At 42.1% G+C, this 20,800-nt stretch overlaps 1 protein-coding gene across 2 annotated transcripts; it reads left to right on the top strand.

The window, feature by feature from the left end:
• Positions 1-204: 204 nt before the first annotated feature.
• On the top strand, positions 205-7,482 carry si:ch211-251b21.1 (uncharacterized protein LOC571720 homolog). Of its 2 annotated transcripts, none has more exons than XM_068598326.1 (10): positions 205-321; positions 476-551; positions 2,051-2,082; positions 3,103-3,282; positions 3,681-3,904; positions 4,649-4,746; positions 5,442-5,656; positions 5,757-5,976; positions 6,455-6,705; positions 7,027-7,482. In XM_068598326.1, exons 2-10 carry the CDS (start codon positions 488-490, stop codon positions 7,123-7,125), a joined length of 1,383 nt encoding a protein of 460 aa, XP_068454427.1. In that variant the 5' UTR covers positions 205-321; positions 476-487; the 3' UTR covers positions 7,126-7,482. The 2 variants fall into 2 exon arrangements, with proteins under 2 accessions (XP_068454427.1, XP_068454428.1); XM_068598327.1 differs by having other exon boundaries at positions 458-551.
• Positions 7,483-20,800: the final 13,318 nt, after the last annotated feature.

The following is a 20,800-nucleotide window of genomic DNA, read 5'->3' as shown; positions in this document are numbered from 1 at the left end:
AAAAAACACTTTGCTTGCCTTTAAAAATCTTCAGTATTGTTCAACATTTAGGTGCAGAACACATCCTATTCTAGTAATCTCTGATCTTCTTAAGAAGTTGTTTTGCATAAACCGCTAAGCCAGCAATCACAAGTTTATTCTCCCTTTGCAGTTCTATCACCTCCCTCCTTGTGCTTTGCTATATAAACCCCCACCTCAGTCTTCTGCACACAACCCCTCCCCACTGCTCTCTTGCAACACTTGTTGTAAACTTCGTTCACATTTTCCTGGAGTCGTCCCTCACACAAAGGTCTTTAATTCATATTGCAGCTGACGCAACTGGTAAGAGCGCTTGGTTTTTATAGCATAGTGTGCCATCTGTGGCAGCATTTTAATATATATTGAAGCACATCCTCCCCGAGTTTATTGTGCCTATTGTGGGTTCGAAGTTGTGAAACTGAGATAATCATGTTTGAAGGATGCGTGTGGTTTTCAGAGTGGTGGGAACATGACGGGCTCCGTGTCTTTGGTCTTCTGTGTGGCAGCTCTGACTGCATGGACAGTCACTGCAGGTAAGACTGATCCAACCAGCATGGTGGGATATGGTTCATTTTGATCATTGCATCACATTTCTTTTTAAATATATATATATATATATATATATATATATATATATATATATATATATATATATATATATACATGAACATAAAATTACAGCATGCATTTGTTTACAATGTTCTAAACTGCAACCATTCCAAAATGTAACTTTCCCCCCAACCAGCTCAAAAAATTTGAGTCTGAATGTTGACATGTTCAATGCTGTTTTGCTCGCATTTTGCTTGTGGTTGTTTGATCAGGAGGTTATTATTATTTCATCAATTATGTGTATTATCCATGACCACATAGACACTTTATCATAATTGTTCAATATCAACATAGAAGAAAGCTTTTTTGCATATTTTTCCAAACATTCATTTTTTGGAGGAAAACAATGCTTATTCAGGCATCTTTTGGATCCCACTAGTGTTTAGCAGGAATGTACAGCCTGTACATTTATGTTTCATATTTTAATTAAAATATATACGTTGACCAATTTCCAGTCAGTCAGCTAACATTCTGGAAAGCTGCTTTGTGCAGCAGGATAGGATGTTTTTTACCCAGTGAAGTATTCTCCTCCTCCGGAGCCCCAGTGAGCTGTCTGCAGAGTCAAAGCCCAGCGGTCTCTGGCTGACCTGTGAGACCGGGTCCCGCTCCCAAATGATTCCTCACATTTGGCTCTCTGCCCCATTGGCCCACTGAGAGTCTATCAAAGCACACTAACTGTGCAGTCCCCGTTTCTCACCAGTGGAGGGGCTACCACCTTCTGAGATCCAGAAAACACTGTGATAAATCAATTAACTGTGTTGTGGCGGGGGAGGGGGGCGGAGGCGGGGGGAGACTGATGGACTGATGAAGTGACAGGCATCTCCGCAGTCCGTAGATCCTGCCGTCTTCTCTGGAGGAGGCTGATGGGGTGTCATGGGCTTTATACGACCCAACCGAGCTTGCTTTTGTTATCACATGCAATTATGAGGAACTTGCACCCCAATCCTCTTCCTTTATGTGACCAAGACCGGCCGGGCATGTTGGGGCCCGTTGGACACGCTGTGAATAGCTTTGGTCACAGTTACAGCAGAAAGAAAACAGCTCTGTGTGTCATGGGTAATGTCAGGGGAGGGAGTGGGGGTAGACTGATCCGTCAGAAGCTCAGCCACCCTTCCTCATAGTACCTTGCAGCAGTCCCCTTCTTACTTCTCTCTGAGGCTTAGAAAAAGCAACCAACAACAAGGTGCTCATTGTCCTCCGGTGGCTGTTCGGCGGATTTACTGCTGTGAGAGAAAAACAAATGAAGGGAACTCAAAGCCACAATGGGCTTCATTAGGCTGTCAGAGCCCATGAAAACCTAACTGGCCTCCCACCAAATTCTCTCATCTTTGTGCTGAAACTCATGCTCCATTACATTTGACTTGCCTCCTTCAGAAAACCAGAAATTTATTGTGGTGCTTGTTTTCTTTTCCCCCCACTCCAGATGCCAAGGAGTTATCCATCACCACTATAAAGGTATTCTCTCTTTGAACACCAGAATAACGAGGCGGCAATGGCCTAGTGCCGCTGTGACACATTAACTTAACCCACACTTTAAACAGTTCTGGTTCATCACAGGGATATTCTTCTTTGTGTAGTTTGGCCATGAGGTCTACAAGTGATAATAAACGTGAATTGCTACGATCATTCAAAAGTGTCTGAATATCCAAAGGGCTGAGAAACACGAGCAGTGAGACAATCCAATTTTCGAATTGTCCAAGAGATTATCTGGCTCTTAAAAAGATTTCGGAAATTAAGTGAATTGCATTGGGAATGAGTAGAACTATTTTTTACAGCACAAACAAATTAGACTAATTTGGAACTATTAAAACAGGACTACGCGATCAGCAATACAGGATGGCATTTCTTCCCCAAGTGGTGGCCATATGATATTAAATAAAATATTTCATCAGATAATGTCAAGGAGTATAATAATCGAGCGTCCACCTTGTTGGGTACGTTGTAATCGTTTACAAATCTTTTAATTATATGTCCTGAAACCTCGAAAAATGACTCGTTGTTAGCCATGCTAGCCTACTATTAAAATGATGGGCTAACATAGATGTGACCCGATTGGCTCACTGGGAAAACATTCGTTACCTTAAAATATTCCAAAGTTGTTCATGTTTAAGCTTTGCAGCAGTGGATATGTTACCCTTGAAGAATAGTTCAACACAAACCAGAAATTACTTTCATTTTGAAAGCACGTAAACTTTGTACTTTAATAATTACCTGAAATGGACTCACATTCTGAATGTTACACTGTGATTGTTGAACAATATTTCCCCACTCTTACATCAAAGCTTTGCATGAATACAAATCCCCAACACATGTTTACCCAAGCAGTAATTTAAACTCTCAGTTGGTTTCCTCTTGAAAACAACCGCAAGAAGAACCAATCCTTCTCATCTTCAAAGTGTGGTATCACCTTTAGCTGTTCCCCCACAACGATCACTTCTCTATTAAAACAAGAACTGCTTGTTCTGTTCTCCGCAGCTAGATCCGTACGTCATGAGCCGCGGCTCTAAACTGGAGGGCTACTGCATCGACCTGATCTCTGAAATCTCCAAGTTAATGGGCTTCCAGTACAAACTGAGCCTGGTGAAGGATAACCGCTACGGAGCCGTGAACTCCAACGGCTCCTGGAGCGGCATGATAGGTGAAGTCATCAGAGGGGTAAGAGTGGACCGCCTGGCTCTCCTCACAGTATGAGCCCCATTTTGATGAATGTTAGGTTTGATAAAACAAAGATGCACTCAATAAAACCTGATATGAAAACCCAAAGTGAATACTTATAAAACAATATTATATAAACATATAACACTTTATGAAATAGATATCCACATTGTTATATATGGGGTGCAATTTCTGAACAAACCAAATAATTCAATAAATTCAGTTAAGGTTTTTGTTTGAAGGTTTCGCAGTCATGTCTTCCAGACCCAATAGCTGCACGCAGTTCTATCAGATATTTTGTTTCTTGGAGTTTTAGTCCCGACACAACATACAGGATCTGACATGAGTGAAATGGACCGATTGTACAAGTGCATGTTGAGGTTCTGTCTCTGCATCAGGAGGCTGACCTGGCGGTGGCTCCGCTGACCCTCACCGGGCCCAGAGAGCAGGTTGTGGACATGAGCACCCCCTTCATACAAACGGGAATCAGCTTCCTCCTGCGCAGCGACTCGGCCTCCAAAGAGTGCAACTTCAGTCTGCTGTCGCCGTTTTCCACCGACATGTGGGTCGGCCTCCTCATCGCATTCCTGCTGACAGGGCTCTGCATTTTCCTGGTGGGCAGGTAAGAGCATGCCTCAAATAAATGTTGTTACATGCATTGTTTTTCAACACAGTGTTCAGTAGAAAGTGAGTGATGCACCCAGCATAGGTCCTCAGTAGTGTGAAGAAGAGTTTTTCTGTAGTTCCAGATAAATGACACAAAAATACAGCAACCCCAAGAATGTATGGGCCCCTGGTAAATATCAGAGGGACAGCACCCGTTTCCTATGTTTGCATTCTCTCCTGTATCATGGAACTATACGATGCTTAAAGCACAACATGAATACATATTAAAACTCAGCAGTCATGTTTCTTTCCAGAAATCATGACCTGATTTCGGAACTATTTTCTTTCTACAGAAGGAAACATACTTTTATTCTCAATGCTGGTAACTTACTCAGCACCACTGAGCTATCTGACATATGACATATGAGACGCTGAAAATGACAAGCGTAAAGGGGTCAGTGAAGGAGGAGTGGGGATCCTTTTACAAGTTAGTGATGTATATTACAATGTTCAGAATGACTATACCATATATAACTTCAAATGACACATGGAGTTGTCCCCATTTGTAACGAAGCAGAATTGCATTTATACAAAGGCTTTCAGGTATTTTGCAAAGTAACATTAACACACAACTACAGTGGCTCCTGACGCACAACTTTTAAACATTCTGCCAGTAACTCCACAGACACCAGAGTTATATACTGACGTGATGCTTTAATCTTGCTGGTTCTGAGGGTTGTGTTGTTGTTTCCTTCTGCAGAATCAGTCCCACTGAATGGGCTGAGCCCGATACAGAAGAGCACAGCTTCACGCTGCTGCACAGCTTCTGGTACATCACAGGAGCTCTCACCCTGCAAGGTAACGCAGTGATCTGCTAAACTGAACCACACACACACACACACACACACACACACACACACACACACACACATGCACACGCACGCGCTTCTGGCTGTGTCTCTTGAGGGAATCAGCTGCAGTGCTAAATATTTAACAACTCTCAAAAGCCAAAAGATGTTTTGAATACAAAGTAAAAGTTTGTGGTTGACATGAAACAATCAGCTTCTTAAATATTCGATTCACAGTACTGTACATTTATCTTCTAGAATGCATTATCTAGATTGACAGTCGCACATTTTATTCAATACAACTGAATTGTTATTCCATCATTTCAAATACCTATTTATTCATTTTTGCTTTGTTTGGTCTTAAGGGAAACTCCTTTATTTCATCATGCATCATTGGATAAGAGCGTCATTCTAAATTCAACAATAATGCAGCGTGGTGATGATTTGGTGAACAATGCGTGACCTCCTTCAAAATGAGGAGATTAGTATTTTGTGGGAAGGGTTTTGTGAAGTGTGAGTCAGAGGAATCCTGGCATGACGTTACACTCTACACACCTAAGGTGGTGATCAGTAGCAGCAGCCTTTTTTAGTAAACCTTGTTCACATTATTTTAAACTGAGCATGAATTCACATCAGTAGCATGAAGCTTGAGGATAGTTTTTGACAGCAGTCCTATCACTTGACTCCTGGTCTCTGTCCCCTCAGGTGCTGGTCCCCACCCTAAAGCCCCATCTGGACGTCTAGTCAGTGCCATCTGGTGGCTATTTGCTGTACTGCTTCTGGCCTGCTACTTTGGCAACTTCAACTCCATGTTGCACTCCAGTAGCAAAGAGCACATCAAGACTTTTGAGGACCTTGCGAACCAGGACGTGATGGGCTACGGCACAGTCGAGGCTGGATCCACCAAGCAGTTCTTTAAGGCACATTCCTAAGGAGTTTATCGTCATTACAGCAGATTCTGTAATGGCTGAGTTTCATATGATGTAACGTGTTTTCTTTTTGCAATGTTTTATTCCCCAGAATTCCCCAAACCCTGTGTACCGGCGCATCTACGAGCACATGGAACGCAAGAATAGCTTTGTGTCTAGCCAGGAGGAGGGTGTTCGCCTCGTCCAGGAGGGAAACTTTGCCTTCATCGGTGAGACCGCGTCCTTAGACTTGGAGGTGGCTCGCCACTGTGAACTGAGCCGCTCCGATGACGCCATCTCTATGAGATCCTACAGCATTGCCGCACCTCTGGGTGAGTGATCCGGGCTCAGGAATTACATTTAAACCTCTAACATTTCTTATTGATGCCTGTATTTAACTAACTGAAACTGTAGAAGCAATCCCTATCCCCAGACTAAATTACGCGCTTCTGATATTACTATGATAGTCATTCCAGGACGTCAGATCATATCTGAAAGGGTTTAGTGTAGTCCTCATCACTGACGGTTCACCAAAGAGGAAGAGAGAGGAGAAGGGAGTACACATGAGGAGGCTGTAAGATAAAATAGTGTTATTATGGTTATAGTTTCTGTGTGAGGCAAATGGCGGAACCATCATTTTCTTCTTGGTGTCTCTCGTTACTGCACTTTTGTTCTTGTAGCTAAATGAGAGCAAATCCCTGCAGCCATGTTCTGAAGTCTGAAACCCAAACTATGAAGGACGTTACCGCAGCATGTTCATACTCATGACTTTGGAGTGAGACGTTCATCTGCCTTTCTTTGATCCACCAGGCTCCCAGCTGATCAAAAACCTAAACATTGCCATCCTCAAGCTCAGTGAGTCTGGTGAGCTATTGTATCTGCGGCAGAAGTGGTGGACCGGGAGCTGCAAAGCCAGCGACACGACCCACACCTCCGAGGCCCTGCGGCCTCAAGATCTGCAAGGCCTCTTCCTTCTCCTGGGCCTGGGACTTGGCGTCGGGCTCCTGCTGGCTCTGCTGGAGCTCGTATCCAGGGCCCACAAGCAAGCTAAGGATGCCAAGGTGGGGAATAGTTTTACACAGTGGATGAGTACTTTAGTTGTTTCCTACAGCGCCCCCATGAGTTCAAATGTTTTATTTGTTTAATACTTTGGTTTATGACCAGATACCTACAAAACAAATGACAGCTGCACTTTTTTGTTAGCATACTTCAATGCTGACTAGAGTAAACATTATACCTGCTAAACATCTGCATGTTAGCATTGCCATTGTGACATTGTGTCAGTATTTAGCGGAAAACGCCGCTATGTCCAAACACAGCCTCATAGAGCTGCGAGCATGGCTAATTTGGTGTTCTTTACCATTTCCTCTTATCTTTCACAGAAATCATGCTGCTCAGTGATGACATCAGAGCTAAACCGGCGATTTGGCAGCAAGGGGGAGAGTGCAGAGCAAGAAGATGCAGACAAGAGCAAAGCCTGAAAGAAACGTTCACACGTTAGCCATTGAAAGATATTGTCAGACATGAGAAGCCTCTGTCCTGTTCCATCAAACACACTAACTTTCTTTGTTTCCATAGTGACAGGCATGTGTTGTGTGGTCCGGTCAGAGTGTTTTGTAAAAGTTTGTTCACCACATGGGGCACATCACCTAGAAACTACTGTACAGAGGCTTAGAATAAACCAAGAGACTTAAAGTTTTGAACTGCAAAATACTAACTCATGTGTTGATGGTGTTGATAACGTAACCCTTACTTAATTCTTGTTGAACTATAATGGTTTTATAACGGTTTCTATTTGCTTGTGTGTTAATACAAAATAAATACCACAATATCCCGAATCTTCTCTTGTTTCAAAGTAAACAATACGCAAAATATTATCAAGACATGTAACATTAGAGACAACGATATGCTAAACAAGAAACCAAACAATCCTTTAGATCACATTTTTCAAGGTGCCCTTTTTTAATTTGATTTATTTTTTTAATAATGGCTCTGTGTAAGGACTCTAAAAGGTGGTAAATGTCAACTTGCGCAAATTCGCACCGTGTCCAACGCTGTTCGTCCCGCGTCGAATGCGCTATTTGCGCTGCCATAAGGGCGATATTCACTCCTGCAACTACAACTGCGGCTGGCCACGCAGTTGCATCGATAGACTTATTTTGGTTTATAGTTCCCGTGTCTTTTCCATACGCCAGAACAGTAGGTGGCGCAACGACCTTTTAGAGTCGACCTGCACACCGACGTTCACCGATATCTCCCTCCAGGAATTTACCGCCATCTGCGTGTCCTTATACTCCGTCAAAGACGGGTTACATAAATGCTCATATTTGTGGACCTCTTCAACCAAACGTTCTTCAACAGGATCCATTGTTCGTGTTTCTGCGACAGCTTTTAAAAGTAGAGGTATTACGCTATGAAACCGGAAATGCCTCAGAAAGGATGCGGTTAGCAGACCAATAACTGTCTTCCGGGCTGCAAACGGCTTGTGGAGCTTTGTCGGATAGTCAGAAAATGTTGGGCGATGCACGCAAGATGGCTCACTGGACTACGCGAGGGGCCCTTGAGGGTCTTGCGTACTTGCTTCTCTGCGTAAAACCTGAGTATAACGCAGCCTTCAAACATACCATTCCCGCGAAACATTTGTGTCTTTGCAACCTATCACGTCTGAATAATTTGCGCCGCGTTTGGTGTGAACACGACATTACACAAGCAGAGCCGGACAGGGTTGTGAAGGGCAACGACCCAGCAGCAGTACTGGTATTCGCTACAATATGACTTCCGGTTGGCGACTCGTGTGCATGTCTGACCAACAGAGTCCGAGGTCTTCTCGTGGGACGTACGCTCGCAGCCCAGAACCCTGCACCTTGCAGCGGAGAGGTGCCCCGTTATCTTCTTCAGAGCTGGTTTACAATCAGCAGAAATGACAGAAGTGAAAGAGTCTGGAGACGACGTGGCAAACGTTATGCTAGCTGCACTATCATCCAGTGTGGGCGGGTTGGCGGTGGGTCAGTGTGTTTAAACTTTGGCCCTCAATGGTCTTATGGTGCTTTTCGTTGTCTGTATTTACGTAAAACACAATGAAGATATCAATCTAAAAATAGAGATTTTCTTTACTTTACTTTAATATTTCCTTCATCACGATCTGAGATGTGATTTAATCGTTTCCCCTGTTTTTTTGGAGCAGCTGACTCGCGTGAAACCAAAAGTAAATGTCATTTAGTTATGTGAGCAATGTGACTAGTTTGTCACTCGGTAGTCAAGTGAGTTGATAGCAGTTAGTCAAGTTTACATCAACCATGCCTTCCTGTTGGGACACGTTATGATGTGCATATGAGCTAAAGGCTTTGGAGTAACTCTCACACCTTACAGCAGTGTTTTCAACCACTGTGCACGCCAGTGTGCCGTAAGAGATTGTCAGGTGTTGCTGCAAAGAATTGTCCATTGTTAAGCGTCTGGGCCTGCAATATAGTTGCTGACCTAATAATGAAATACTCTCCCATGCCAGTAGGTAGCGCAATAATTATCTACCATATATGCTGTATTGTGCTAATTTGTGACATTTTGTAGCTCTTAAAAAAAATGTATTGTAGAAAATATGCTGCGGCTCGAAAAAGTTTCAGAAACAAAGTAGATGGTTTGTTGCTGCATGAAGAGATCATGATGAACAGGGTTTCTCTGACTCCCTGCCTCTGATTCTCACCTGTCATCACACAGCTCGTCATGTACCCATCTGTCCACTTGGAGGTGCTATTGGATTTCTATTGATGTGAAACTCAGCAGGGGTTGACTCATGATAAATCCAGTGATCATTTGCTGGAGTGCAAAGCAGCGTGGTAACACACAGCCCTCGGTGTGCAGGACACTTTGATACAAACAGATTTGCTGAACAAGAAGATCACATAAGTAAAAAAAAAAAAAAAGATGGTGTATATTAGTTGTAGCTGATATATCTCAGTAGCTGGCACCAATGATGCTGCAGTAAATCAAATTGCAGGTGAGGTCTGACAGCAATCAGGAAACACACATTGACAACATTCCTTCTCTTGCAGTGTGTTGTTACAGTATGTTCTTGAATGAAAGTGTTCCGTGGCTGTGTGAAATGACCTGCACTTGAACCGGCAAATCAGGAGTCATTGATTTATTGCTGGCAGAGAAGCTGAAGGGCTGAGGTTGAGAAGGCCTAAGAGAGGAAGAGAGGAAGAGGGGGGGGAGACCGGTATTGATTTGGTGGCAGGCGGCGCCTGACAGCTGCGCTAAGCTAGCACGTACTCCTCTCAGCCACAGTCTGAAGCTCGGCCGACAGGGAAGTGCCTAAGAAGATTAAGCTGTAAATCCCACAGATTTCCTGATTCCCCCCAACCCTCTCTTCCTCCACACATACACCATCTCCTCACTAGCAAACTCTCATTGGATCTCATTGTGTGGATGAAATTAATTTAGTCGATTTCAAAGTCTGATGTCATAAAGGCATTGAAAAAGTTTTACACTATACACTTTCCTGCCATATAAGTAACAAAGAGGAGCCGCAGGCCTTTTTTTTTAACTTTATAACATTCAAATAATTACCTAACATTTTCATGAGAGTGTAAAAAAGAGGTTTCAGTGCTTGCATTATGTCAAAGACGGGTTGCAGAGATATCTAGTGAAATGAGCATGCTAACCAGCTAGCCACAACCCGTCCCGTCTTGTAGTACCACTTGTACCTCCAGAAGCGTTATTTAGGTGTTCAATGTTTCCATGAGATCGGTACAAATGACTCCAACATAGTTAGGGTTAGGGTTAGGGTTAGGGGTTTAGGGTTAGGGGTAAAGGGTTAGGGTTAGCTTACCAAGCGCCCCTTTTAACACTATGTGCAGCAGTTCAGCAGACAAAAAAAAGTTCTACCTCCCAAAAGCCACCAAAAACATGTATACTAAGACACACAACATATTGTTTTGCTGTAATATAATGATGGTCGGATAACTTTTAAGACTAAACTCAAGGTAATTATCAGTGTGCACAAGCCCCAGTTGCTGGCTAAATCCCCCACTGTGACACTTGACACATCCTCTACCAGCTATTATTGTATATCTGTCTGTCTAAATATGATTAACATTTCTACCATGCATGACCAAAAATGTGCTCCTGAAGCGTTTGTAGTGCGCAGCATTTTTGTTGATGGGTACTTCCTCTGGGGCTCATCAGAAAAGAATTTCTCTTTGGCATGACAGCTAACCGTTAGCGGGCTGACAGGTTCTGTCAGAAAGAGCAACAATATACATATGGCTTGTCACACATACAGACAAGTTTTGCCCCATTCCATGACAGAATTCATAAAACATGTTCAAACAGATTAGATCATTTTGAAAAGTGCTTTATAGCTTTTTTGTGGTTGCATCTTGACTATTTCTCAAATAGGTCAAACAACCAGTATTCAGTTAAAGTCTCAGAGATGCCACTCTTTTTCCCACTAGGTCATAGGTCAGTGTTTTTTTTTTGAACCGCGGCACATTTTCTACAAGAAAAAAACCTGTTTCCAGACAGCAACACCAGTCTCAGGAAGAAATACGATGGGTATTGTCTTGTGCTAATTTGTAATCATTTGTTCTTCCTGCACTTTGTCACTTATCAGCTTTAAGAAGAGATGAGCATCGACACCAACAACTGAAAAAGTTACAAAATGTCACATTGGAGCATAATACAGCATATATAAATTTAGGGTGACTGTGGCTCAGTGGTTCGTGCCCCGGCTCCGCTACTCCCTGTCATTGTGTCCTTGAGCAAGACACTTAACCCTGAATTGCTCCTCGTTGCTGTGTCTACGGTGTATAGAGCAAAAATGTAAGTCGCTTTGGATAAATGCGTCAGCTAAAAATGAAATGTAATGTGATCTAATGTAAATTAAATCATTTTCACAGCTGAAACAAAATCATCACGCGCCTGCTCACAAGGTTTCTTTGCAAAACTGTCATTAGTTTGCTGTATTTTGTTCTCAATGAGTTTTAAATCTTTCTTTGGAAAGAAAGAGATCATAGGATCATTTTCAACTTTCTAGCAGAAAGTCAAAGATATTGATCTGAAAGATCATCATGATCTATGTTTTATGTCATCCTATCTACTGTATGGTTTTAAATCAGATCCAATAGGAGTTGGTAAAATGTTAGTCTCGTAGTTTTATTTTTAATTTGTGTCATCTGAAATGTTTGGGTTATATCCTTCAGCCGTCTTCTGCATGCTCTGCTAGCCAGTTTAGAACTAGTAAAGAACTTTACCGTTGTATCGTCTGACAATCGCAGAATAAAAGTCAAAGAAACCTTTGTCACAGCAAGTGGTCGATGAAGTACAAATAAAGCAGATGACACTTAAGTGGATCATGTAATGACGACCTCAACGTACCGGCGCTTTCATCTTTATCAATTGGTTTGCTGTGAATGCTCTTTTGAACGTGAATAAGAACTCTTCCCTTTACTTCCTGTCTGTACAGCTAAAGGAGGTGTAGGAGGACACCACATTTAGATATTTAAGGTTTGAGTAGATCAGTAAATGTTGTGTAGTCAACTGACACTTTATGTTTAAAAGAGTAGTCCACGCTATGACAAACTTTTCATAATATTAGGACTTGCATTTGTCCGTTTTTAGCTCATATAAAGTTTGCTGGATTGTTGTTTCCTTGTAATTCTGCAGGAGAGCTAGTAAACAGGGATTCCTACTATATGAAAGTAATGCCATTTAATATTCAGTTATTTTAAGACCTTTTGGAATACAAACAGATGACTATCACACGTTTGAAAATCAGCAAATCAATATCAAGCTTGAAAACCTCCTGGTCAAAGTATAGTGCATGCTGTTTGAGTAAAGATGTGAATGAATTCACAAATGATACTACAAAGATGAAGTATCTCTTCCAGGATATGCTTGAAGTTATTTTTTGACTCATCTGAAAATGAAACAGTATGAAGACTTTTCAATAATAAAGGGATAAAAAAGAACTGTATAGAGTAATTTCTCTCTCTCTCTCTCTCTCTCTCTCTCTCTCTCTTTCTCTCTCTCTCTCTCTCTCTCTCTCTCTCTCTCTCTCTCTGCATTGGCCTAGTTTTCTCTCAGCCCGTCCTCTGCTTGTGCTGTAGCCGTAGGCCTGTCGATGCCATCAGAATTGGAAATTCTAATGGACGTGTCACCACTTTGAACTGTGGGCTTGAAGAGCTTTGAGTCTGGCGCTCGCTTGGATATGCCAGGCGAAGTCTGTGCATTGATCCCTCTGAATTTGTTTGACTTTGACAGTCTCTTTCTTTTTTACGCTCTCCCCTCTCGCTTCGTGCATTTTCTCGTTGGCTCATTCTCTTTCTTCTTCTTTCCACTGCACTCACTGTTTCTAACATGGGAGCAGTCAAAGATATGAACTTGCACACACACACAAACATTGCTCACAAACAGTACAGGTGATGTGCATGCTTAAGCAGTTTTACTGAAGAGGGCTCTCATTTTATCATTCCATGAAGGAGCTTCCTGTTCAGACCGTTACAGCAGGACGAGATTCCACGATGGAAAAACGCCTCTGGGCTTTATTGTGCACTCTCTTTGACTTTTAACTAGGGCTGGGCAAAGGTGAAAAAAAAAATCACATTATTTTTCTGTGATTAATCGCATTATGCGGCAAATTCAATCATGAAGTAAAAACTAATGTATTGCATTGTTGTCAGAACAATATAACAGGCACTCTGGAGCAACAACAAGTTAACATAGATACATATAAAATATATACATCTGTTTTCTTTTTTTTCTGAACATGTACCAGAAGAAACATTTGTATTTTATTAAGAAACAACACAAACAGTGTTAAAGATGTATGTCAAAGACCAGCAATTGATTAACTTATTACAAGAGAAGAGTAAAGATCCAGAAGTGATACTGACTTAAAGTGCTCTGACATAGTGTATCAGACGGGGTCAGTAGCTTTGTGCATGCACAATTAATTTTCCATTTGGACTTAGAGACTGCAGCGTGAGGCTCCTGTGAGACTGACCGTCTGTGAGAGCTTTGGAAGGCGGAGCGGCTCGCGGCAGCACTCGCTGCACACTGAGAACAGAAATTACGTAACAATACGTGCTTTGATGTCAGGCTCAAGTCTGCAAGTTGTCAACACTGCCTCTCGGTGAGGCTACGGCATTTTATTTATTTATTTTTCATTTTTGATTGACCGTACGCTGGATGGACTGGAGTAGCCGTAAGATGCCCAGGTCTGAACTACGCCTCTGGAGAGATTTAAACTGCAACATTGCACTTTAAATCATTGGGCCATGTAACAAAAAAAATGCAGTTAACACATGATCAAATAATTAACGCCGTTAAAGGATTGATGCGTAACGCGTTAACTTGTTTAGCCCTACTTATTATTATTATTATTATTATTATTATTATTATTATTATTATTATTATTATTATTATAACATATTCAATCAATTCAATCACTGCAGTGCAGTGAATTGTGTTTTCAATTATCAACTGTTTTTCTATATTGTAAAAGAACAGTCTCCCTCATAAGAGAGATGCAATGATTCCTAGAAGTGGGATGGAAAAGCATTCCTAATGTTTGACTTATTTTTAAACAGTAATGTGAAGAATGACAGAAGACAGCTCGAGAGAAATCAAAACTTCTCTCTTGATTAGTTTCCTCAGTAAACATTGTAAACATGAGTTTATGTCTCAATCTCTAGTTTCAACTCTTCTTTAATACAGCATGATGTTCATTTAGTAAATGATGGTTATTTAGAATCAAACAGACCATAATGCATAGATACTTTAGGGCGGAGCGTTCACAGTTGAAGCTTGCCAATACCCTTGAACTTCATAGGGTATTTTCAGTTTATCATGGCAAAACTCTGCATCAGACTGAATCAGAGAAGCCATTATTTAAAATGTTGAATTATGTCTTTGAAAGTAGTGTTGATATTCATAAATTGGCAAATGCCAATTTTAGTTTTCTTCATGCAAATGAATGATGCCATATATCTGTAATCAAATCACTGCAAATAAAGAGCGTTCAGCATGAGTACGAGCATCCAATGTGTGTGGCGCTTTCCCCTCTCGCTCTGTGTGTCGGACTGCGCTAAACAACTTGTTTTGTCACCAGACAAAGATGATCAGAGCTGCACTGTGTCTCCAGGATGAAAGCGTGCAGGTGATAAGGAGGCTGATGTCAAAGTGTGTCTGGTACTCTCCCTGGATACCTAGTTTTTACTACCACTTTGACTGCTGTTGGAACAACTATTAATAACTATTATTCATCCGGTTCAGCAAGACAGAGTTTTTGGCTTAACCACCAATTTTTATCGCAGTATTTTAAGAGAGTGTTGAGTTACAGTTTCTGTCCTACTCTGAATAATATCAACACTTTATTGTATGGAAGCTGAAATTATATTATATTTTTTCTGTAATGATCAGACCTTTCTTGAAAAACCAAGTCCAGACTTGATTTACTGAGAGTTTAAACTTGGCAAGTTTAACTCTTCCAAACCCTTCAATCCTCACTGTAATGTAGATTGCCAATAAAACCGGGGCAATATTTACAACTTTACAACCATACATGTTCCAGCGGGACTTTGATAACAATCAGGGAGGTTTTAACATCAACAACCAAGATTGCAGGTTTTCCTGACGTTTGCTATTTATGTGCCTGTCACATGATGTTAGCTCAGTATTTATGCACATACGCTGTAAGCCATACACATTCACATTGTTTTTTGTTTGTCTTTACAGAGCCATTCGTGAGAAAATACATTAAAAGTCCAGTGAAGAGGAAAGCAATTGTCTATTGTTTCATATCGTACTTTCAACCCCAATTGAACATTTAGGGTTGAAAGACTCCTAATAAAAGTACGAAAGTAATAGAATAGCCATAACTGTTGTATCAACAGCTTGGTGTTTGGGTCCTTACTTCCTCCTGCCCGTGACAATCAGATGGTCTTCATCAGCCAATGGAGTTTCTTCATCATTATTCATCAATGAAGTGGAGTTGGAAGACCTTTTCTTTAGGACCTCTAGGATGTCTTGACCCTGTTGGCTTAAAGGTTGAGCTCAAACATCATCGTCTACTGATGAAGACCACATGATATATTTAAAGCAAGTAAGTGAACCATGAGTTCTGTCAAATAATGTTTTTGCAGTTTGTTCTTTATTACCATGACAAACCTTTCTTGGATCTCTTTTGCATATTTCCAACTTGATCAGTTCAGCTTTTCTTTTTTTGACGAGTTGAGAATCGTGTGAATTTTAAAGCAGTAAACATCAGAGCAGTCCTCGGCAGCTCTTCTCCAGAACATGGCATCTGAGCAGATGTCTCCAGGTGCTCTTTGGCCTCCCTCGTGTCCTAAAAAGGCCCCTTGCTCTTTTCTTCAACCCCACAGACTGATGGACAACAACGGCCAAACAACAGCCAAACAACGGCGAGGAGGCGCTGCTTGTTGCCAGAGCCCCTCGTGAAAGGCTTTGACAGCCTGATGGGGATCCTCCTGACTACCCCCCATCGACCCTCTGCCTCACTTATTGATGTCTGCAGATGTGTCTGCCTGCATGATAATGGTCTCCACTGGAGGAGCCCCTCACAGTGGCCGTCTATAAATCACTCAGGGGAATTGAACCTTCCGTCTGTGTGTGTGTGTGTGTGTGTGTGTGTGTGTGTGTGTGTGTGTGCGCGTGTGTGTGTGTGTGTGCGTGCGTGCGTGCGTGTGTGTGTGCGTGCGTGTGTGGGTGTGTGTATTTTCAAGAGCGTGTGCTTGGGTCTGTTGGTGTGTCGTCATGGACTTTGTGTTTGTGTGCATACACTGCTTGCGGAGCTCCAAGTTGCATTATTGATGGTCCTTAGGGGGGAGGAGGAGGAAGGAGGAGGAGATAGGAGGAGGAGGAAGAAGGGGGGAGGCGGAGGAGGAGGAGGCGAAGGAGATCAGAATGCCTGGTTGCATTTGGCAACCAGGCCCAGGATTGACTTTAACATCCAGGGACAACTATAAGTTTCTATTGAATCTAATGCTGACAGGTAAGGCCCCCTGAGTACAGAGGGGCAGGGTGTTAAACAGGAGGAGGATGGAGCAGGGGCTCTGGGATGTACGCTGATGTGACATCTGTTTGGCAGGTTGTAGGAACTAGTTTTGATGGAATAGGGTTAGACAACATATACTTTACTTCTATTTATTATGATCTGTCCGAGACAGTTGAGAATATAAGGCAAAAACCTAAATAGATGAGAAAGAAGCATGAATGCAGATTAAATGATTGGTTTGATGAGGATAAAACAATGTGCATGACATCATATGCCTTCACGGATCACATTCCAACAGAACAGATGCAGGTGTGCTCAGACGGGAATAAAAGCAAACGTTAGACACAGTGCAGACAAAGGTGGTAAGAAGATGCAAATGTGCACAAATATACACAAATTTCTGAAAAAAAAGCTACAAAAAGTGTCCATTTGAGTTCATAAATTTACATTTTTGGAGCAACCATAATGGCCTTATGATTCCACTCCATGAGCATACACATGTTGACATGAGGCAAAAAGGAGAAAGACTTGAATTCCGTGAGGCCGAGCTGTGACAAAAAAACACAAGCTGTTGCGCAAATGTGTGGACACGCCAAGTATATATGTAACTAACTAACATAAACACAGCGGGTGAGGTAAATAAACACACAGTGCACATACAAGTCCAGTTGTCATATTTGTGCAAATAATGCAGAGGCTAAAATCCATGCTGCGATGTGTCTGGAGGGCTCATTTCCTTCTATGTGTTTACGTATCCTGCAATCCTTTGGAGATTAGTTCCATATCAATGCTCCACACAGGCCAAATGCAGTCGTAACACAGCTTTACTTAAACAGCACTGACTTGGACTTCACTTGAACTTTAGCCAATTTGAACTGCGATGATACACACATTTTGATAATATGATGCGAAGTGAAGAAATGTTTGTCATAGACAGCAACCTCCAGTTCTGAAAAGGGGAAGCAGTGCAAAAGTGCCTGCATACCTTCTAACGACCAGCTCGGGTAACTCCTCTGCTTGTAAGTCTATATAAATGACTCTACTTCTCTGTTGCTTTATTCCCTCAGTAAACATTGTAAACAAGAGTTTATGTCTCAATCTCCAGTTTCAAGTCTTGACTGATAAGATATCAGTCAAAATTGCCTCAAAATATCGTGTCTGTCTTCAGAAACTCAATGATTTGGTGTAAGCCCTGCAATAGACTGGTGCTCCCCTGCCTCCTGCCTTATGCATGCTGAGTTAGGTCCCTTCCACACATATGGATGAACGTATGGATCCGTATGGTTGCGCTCAGTTTAGAAAACATGAGCTGAGATTATTCCCCGCTGAGGATACGTACTATCAGGGGCTGTGTTCGTTGTGGGTATGCATAAAGTACATGCCTGGGAGCCCACATGGGCAATACAGTGTTCTACAGAGTTTGACTGAACGAGCGTATGCTTGACAGCAGTATGTTAATTTGTCCCAGTGCATGAGTGTGTGTCTGTGCTAGTTGGGTCACATGTGCACAGAGAAGGTGTCAGGTGGGTAGTTCTGCACCGCCTTATTCGTTGGAACCTGCACAGACCTGACAGGGGTGTAAATTGCACAGATTAGGCATTCGGCAGCTGTGGCATCTGTTGGCACTTCACGGTTAACGACCGCTGTCAGCCAGGAGACCCCCCCGGTCCCGCCCTCCCCTCCCAACCCTGCCCTGGTTATTGATCTCCACTCTCATTTTGTCTGCCCCCATTGTTTTACAGCCTCCACCTCCGGGTCCATCATCATTGCTCATCATGAGTCCTAACGTTATACTGCACCTGTTCTCACCACTCATGACAAAGTTGCTGCAGAGCTGGCAGGTTTATCAACTCTGGACTTTTCATGCTGCTCTGTCATCCCTCACCGCTGATATGGAGTGTGTGTGTGTAGCCAGACTGGTCGTGACATTTCATTATATCCTGGATATTCGCCAGTGTTGGCCTGTGCTGTGTAATACAGCTGTTTGTCTGATTAACTACAGTTGTCATCTTATGTGAATATGTGAAGGTGTGCTGTTCTGACACACTGGGTCTTTCTCAGTATCCGTTTTGTTGTCGTGGACTTGTGAAACGTCATACGTTGCAGAGTCGAGCAAAGCAAATGCCATTTTACTGAGGATGCATCGGAGGTGACTTGTCCTTATTGGGACAGTGAAATATCCCAGAATGCATTTTCGCACTAGCAGGGAACAATGGAGGAGAAAACACACAATTGAAAGTTGAAATTTGCTCGTTAGCTTGTGAGCTAACAGCGACCTTTGCAGAACTTTCCAGTTTTCATCGCGCGTGCCTCACAAACAGAGTGAGTAGGTGCTACACGGAGTCCACATGGAATAGTCTTCAGCTGCAGATTTTTTCTTCTTCTCTACAAGTGTTCTTCTTCAACAAGTTAAAGTAGTGCAACCAACTTGACTAGATGCCTACAGCGCCACCTAAAGTACCGGAGTATGTGTGCACTGTGGAGGTTCTATGAATCACACAGCACAGGGATCACACACTGGCCAGGCTGCTGGCCGTCACTGTTCAACTGGCGGAGAGAGAAGAGAGAAATAAGAGAGATACATACAGAGAGACAGAGGTGAGATCTGATTGGATAAAGAGTGTTAAAGCAGCATTCAAAGCCAGTGCCAGCTCGCTGGCCTGAACAACCAGCAGAAAGCAAGCCTTGAGGAACAGACAGGAGAGAGGAGCTGCTCAATGAGAAAATAAGCTAATAGGGAAAAATAATTTTAATATAAGCAGTATATTTGTGAAAAAAAATTACATTTTAAAATAAATATAACTTTTAATTTATTTATTTTTTCTTTTAAATTATAAAATAGCTCTAACTTTGTGATTCTGTTTAGGCCAGTAGAGAAAGCCTTGAACTCGACAGCCCGCAGTGAAGAACCGGAGTTAACTTATCAGTAAAAGCAGCTGAGGTGTTGACATCATCAAGTAAGCTGCCAATCACAGAATTACCGGACTGCATCCACTCATCCGTCGGAGTCTGGACTCCAAGGTACACAAGTCTGTACTTGGCATACTTGGTATTGAGAAAGGGCCATGGAAATGCAGGTAAAAGCAGCAACACTTCATGATACAGATGTGCAGAATTTTTTTCACACAAAAACTACTTGGAGAAGTTAGGCATCAAAAGAAAGGTGAGTTTATGAAAAGATTATGGTTTTCGGAAGAATAAAAACCTCTCCTAGTTACAGAAGGTAAACAGCAGGAATGTGTTCAATAATGGACGTTAGTAACGTGCAAATCTACAAAAGAAGTCATTGTTAGTTCGGTATTATGCAAGACATGAACATGTCTACTGGGTGATAGTCTGTTTGGTTTTGAGGGTGCATTGTACTAGAGTACTTCAGTCTGGAAAAAGCTTCTTGCTAAGCAACATGATTGGCTGACTGGCTGGAGACATTTATCTCAATGAGTTCAACTCCAACTCCAACTTGTTATGTGTCGTTTTAAAAATCATCAGTAACATCTTTGGCGTTTGCTTCTTTTTCCAGATTTATCCATTCGTAACATTATAAGGCACGATTGTAATTCAAGTGGAGTTGGTTAATGATGTCAGTGTAATATTGTAGGATGTAGAATTTAGCGGCATTTAGCAGTGAGATTGCAGATTGTAACTCAAAACCCCTTCGCTCACTTTCCCCTTAGAAACATGAAAAATGGAGGACTTCGCTCCCAGTGTAGACTTTGTTGTCATTCTAAGCTAACAAAATACAGCCATTTTTATGAATATTATATTCAGTTCCTTTGCCAACGCAAAGATGAATCTCTTGCCACTGTTTGTAAGTACTCTGTCACATGTAGTAACACTTGATGTAATTTAAGCTTACCACTTGGAGATATCGCTGTTGGACAGACATTTTTCGAGATCACGCAGAGTGACACTCGGCAGACTGTGATTCTCATTGACAGCTACACAATGTATCATGATGTGATAACTTCATACACAAGATGACATGACATGACACAACATGACCCATTCTGTCAGGCAGATAACTGGCATGCATGCTAATAGCACTTACAGAAAACACACTGTACAGGGTATGCATGAGCTGGGACCTGAGCAGCCTCCTGAATCCCTCTGAATACCCCACGTCTAATGTTGTATGCTAATCT

Source organism: Clinocottus analis, unplaced genomic scaffold (genome assembly GCF_023055335.1).
Source record: "Clinocottus analis isolate CAN_PGR_092001 unplaced genomic scaffold, fCliAna1.0.p SCAF_4, whole genome shotgun sequence".
NCBI classification, from domain to species: Eukaryota; Metazoa; Chordata; class Actinopteri; order Perciformes; family Cottidae; genus Clinocottus; species Clinocottus analis.
This window is presented reverse-complemented; position numbering and strand designations above follow the sequence as displayed.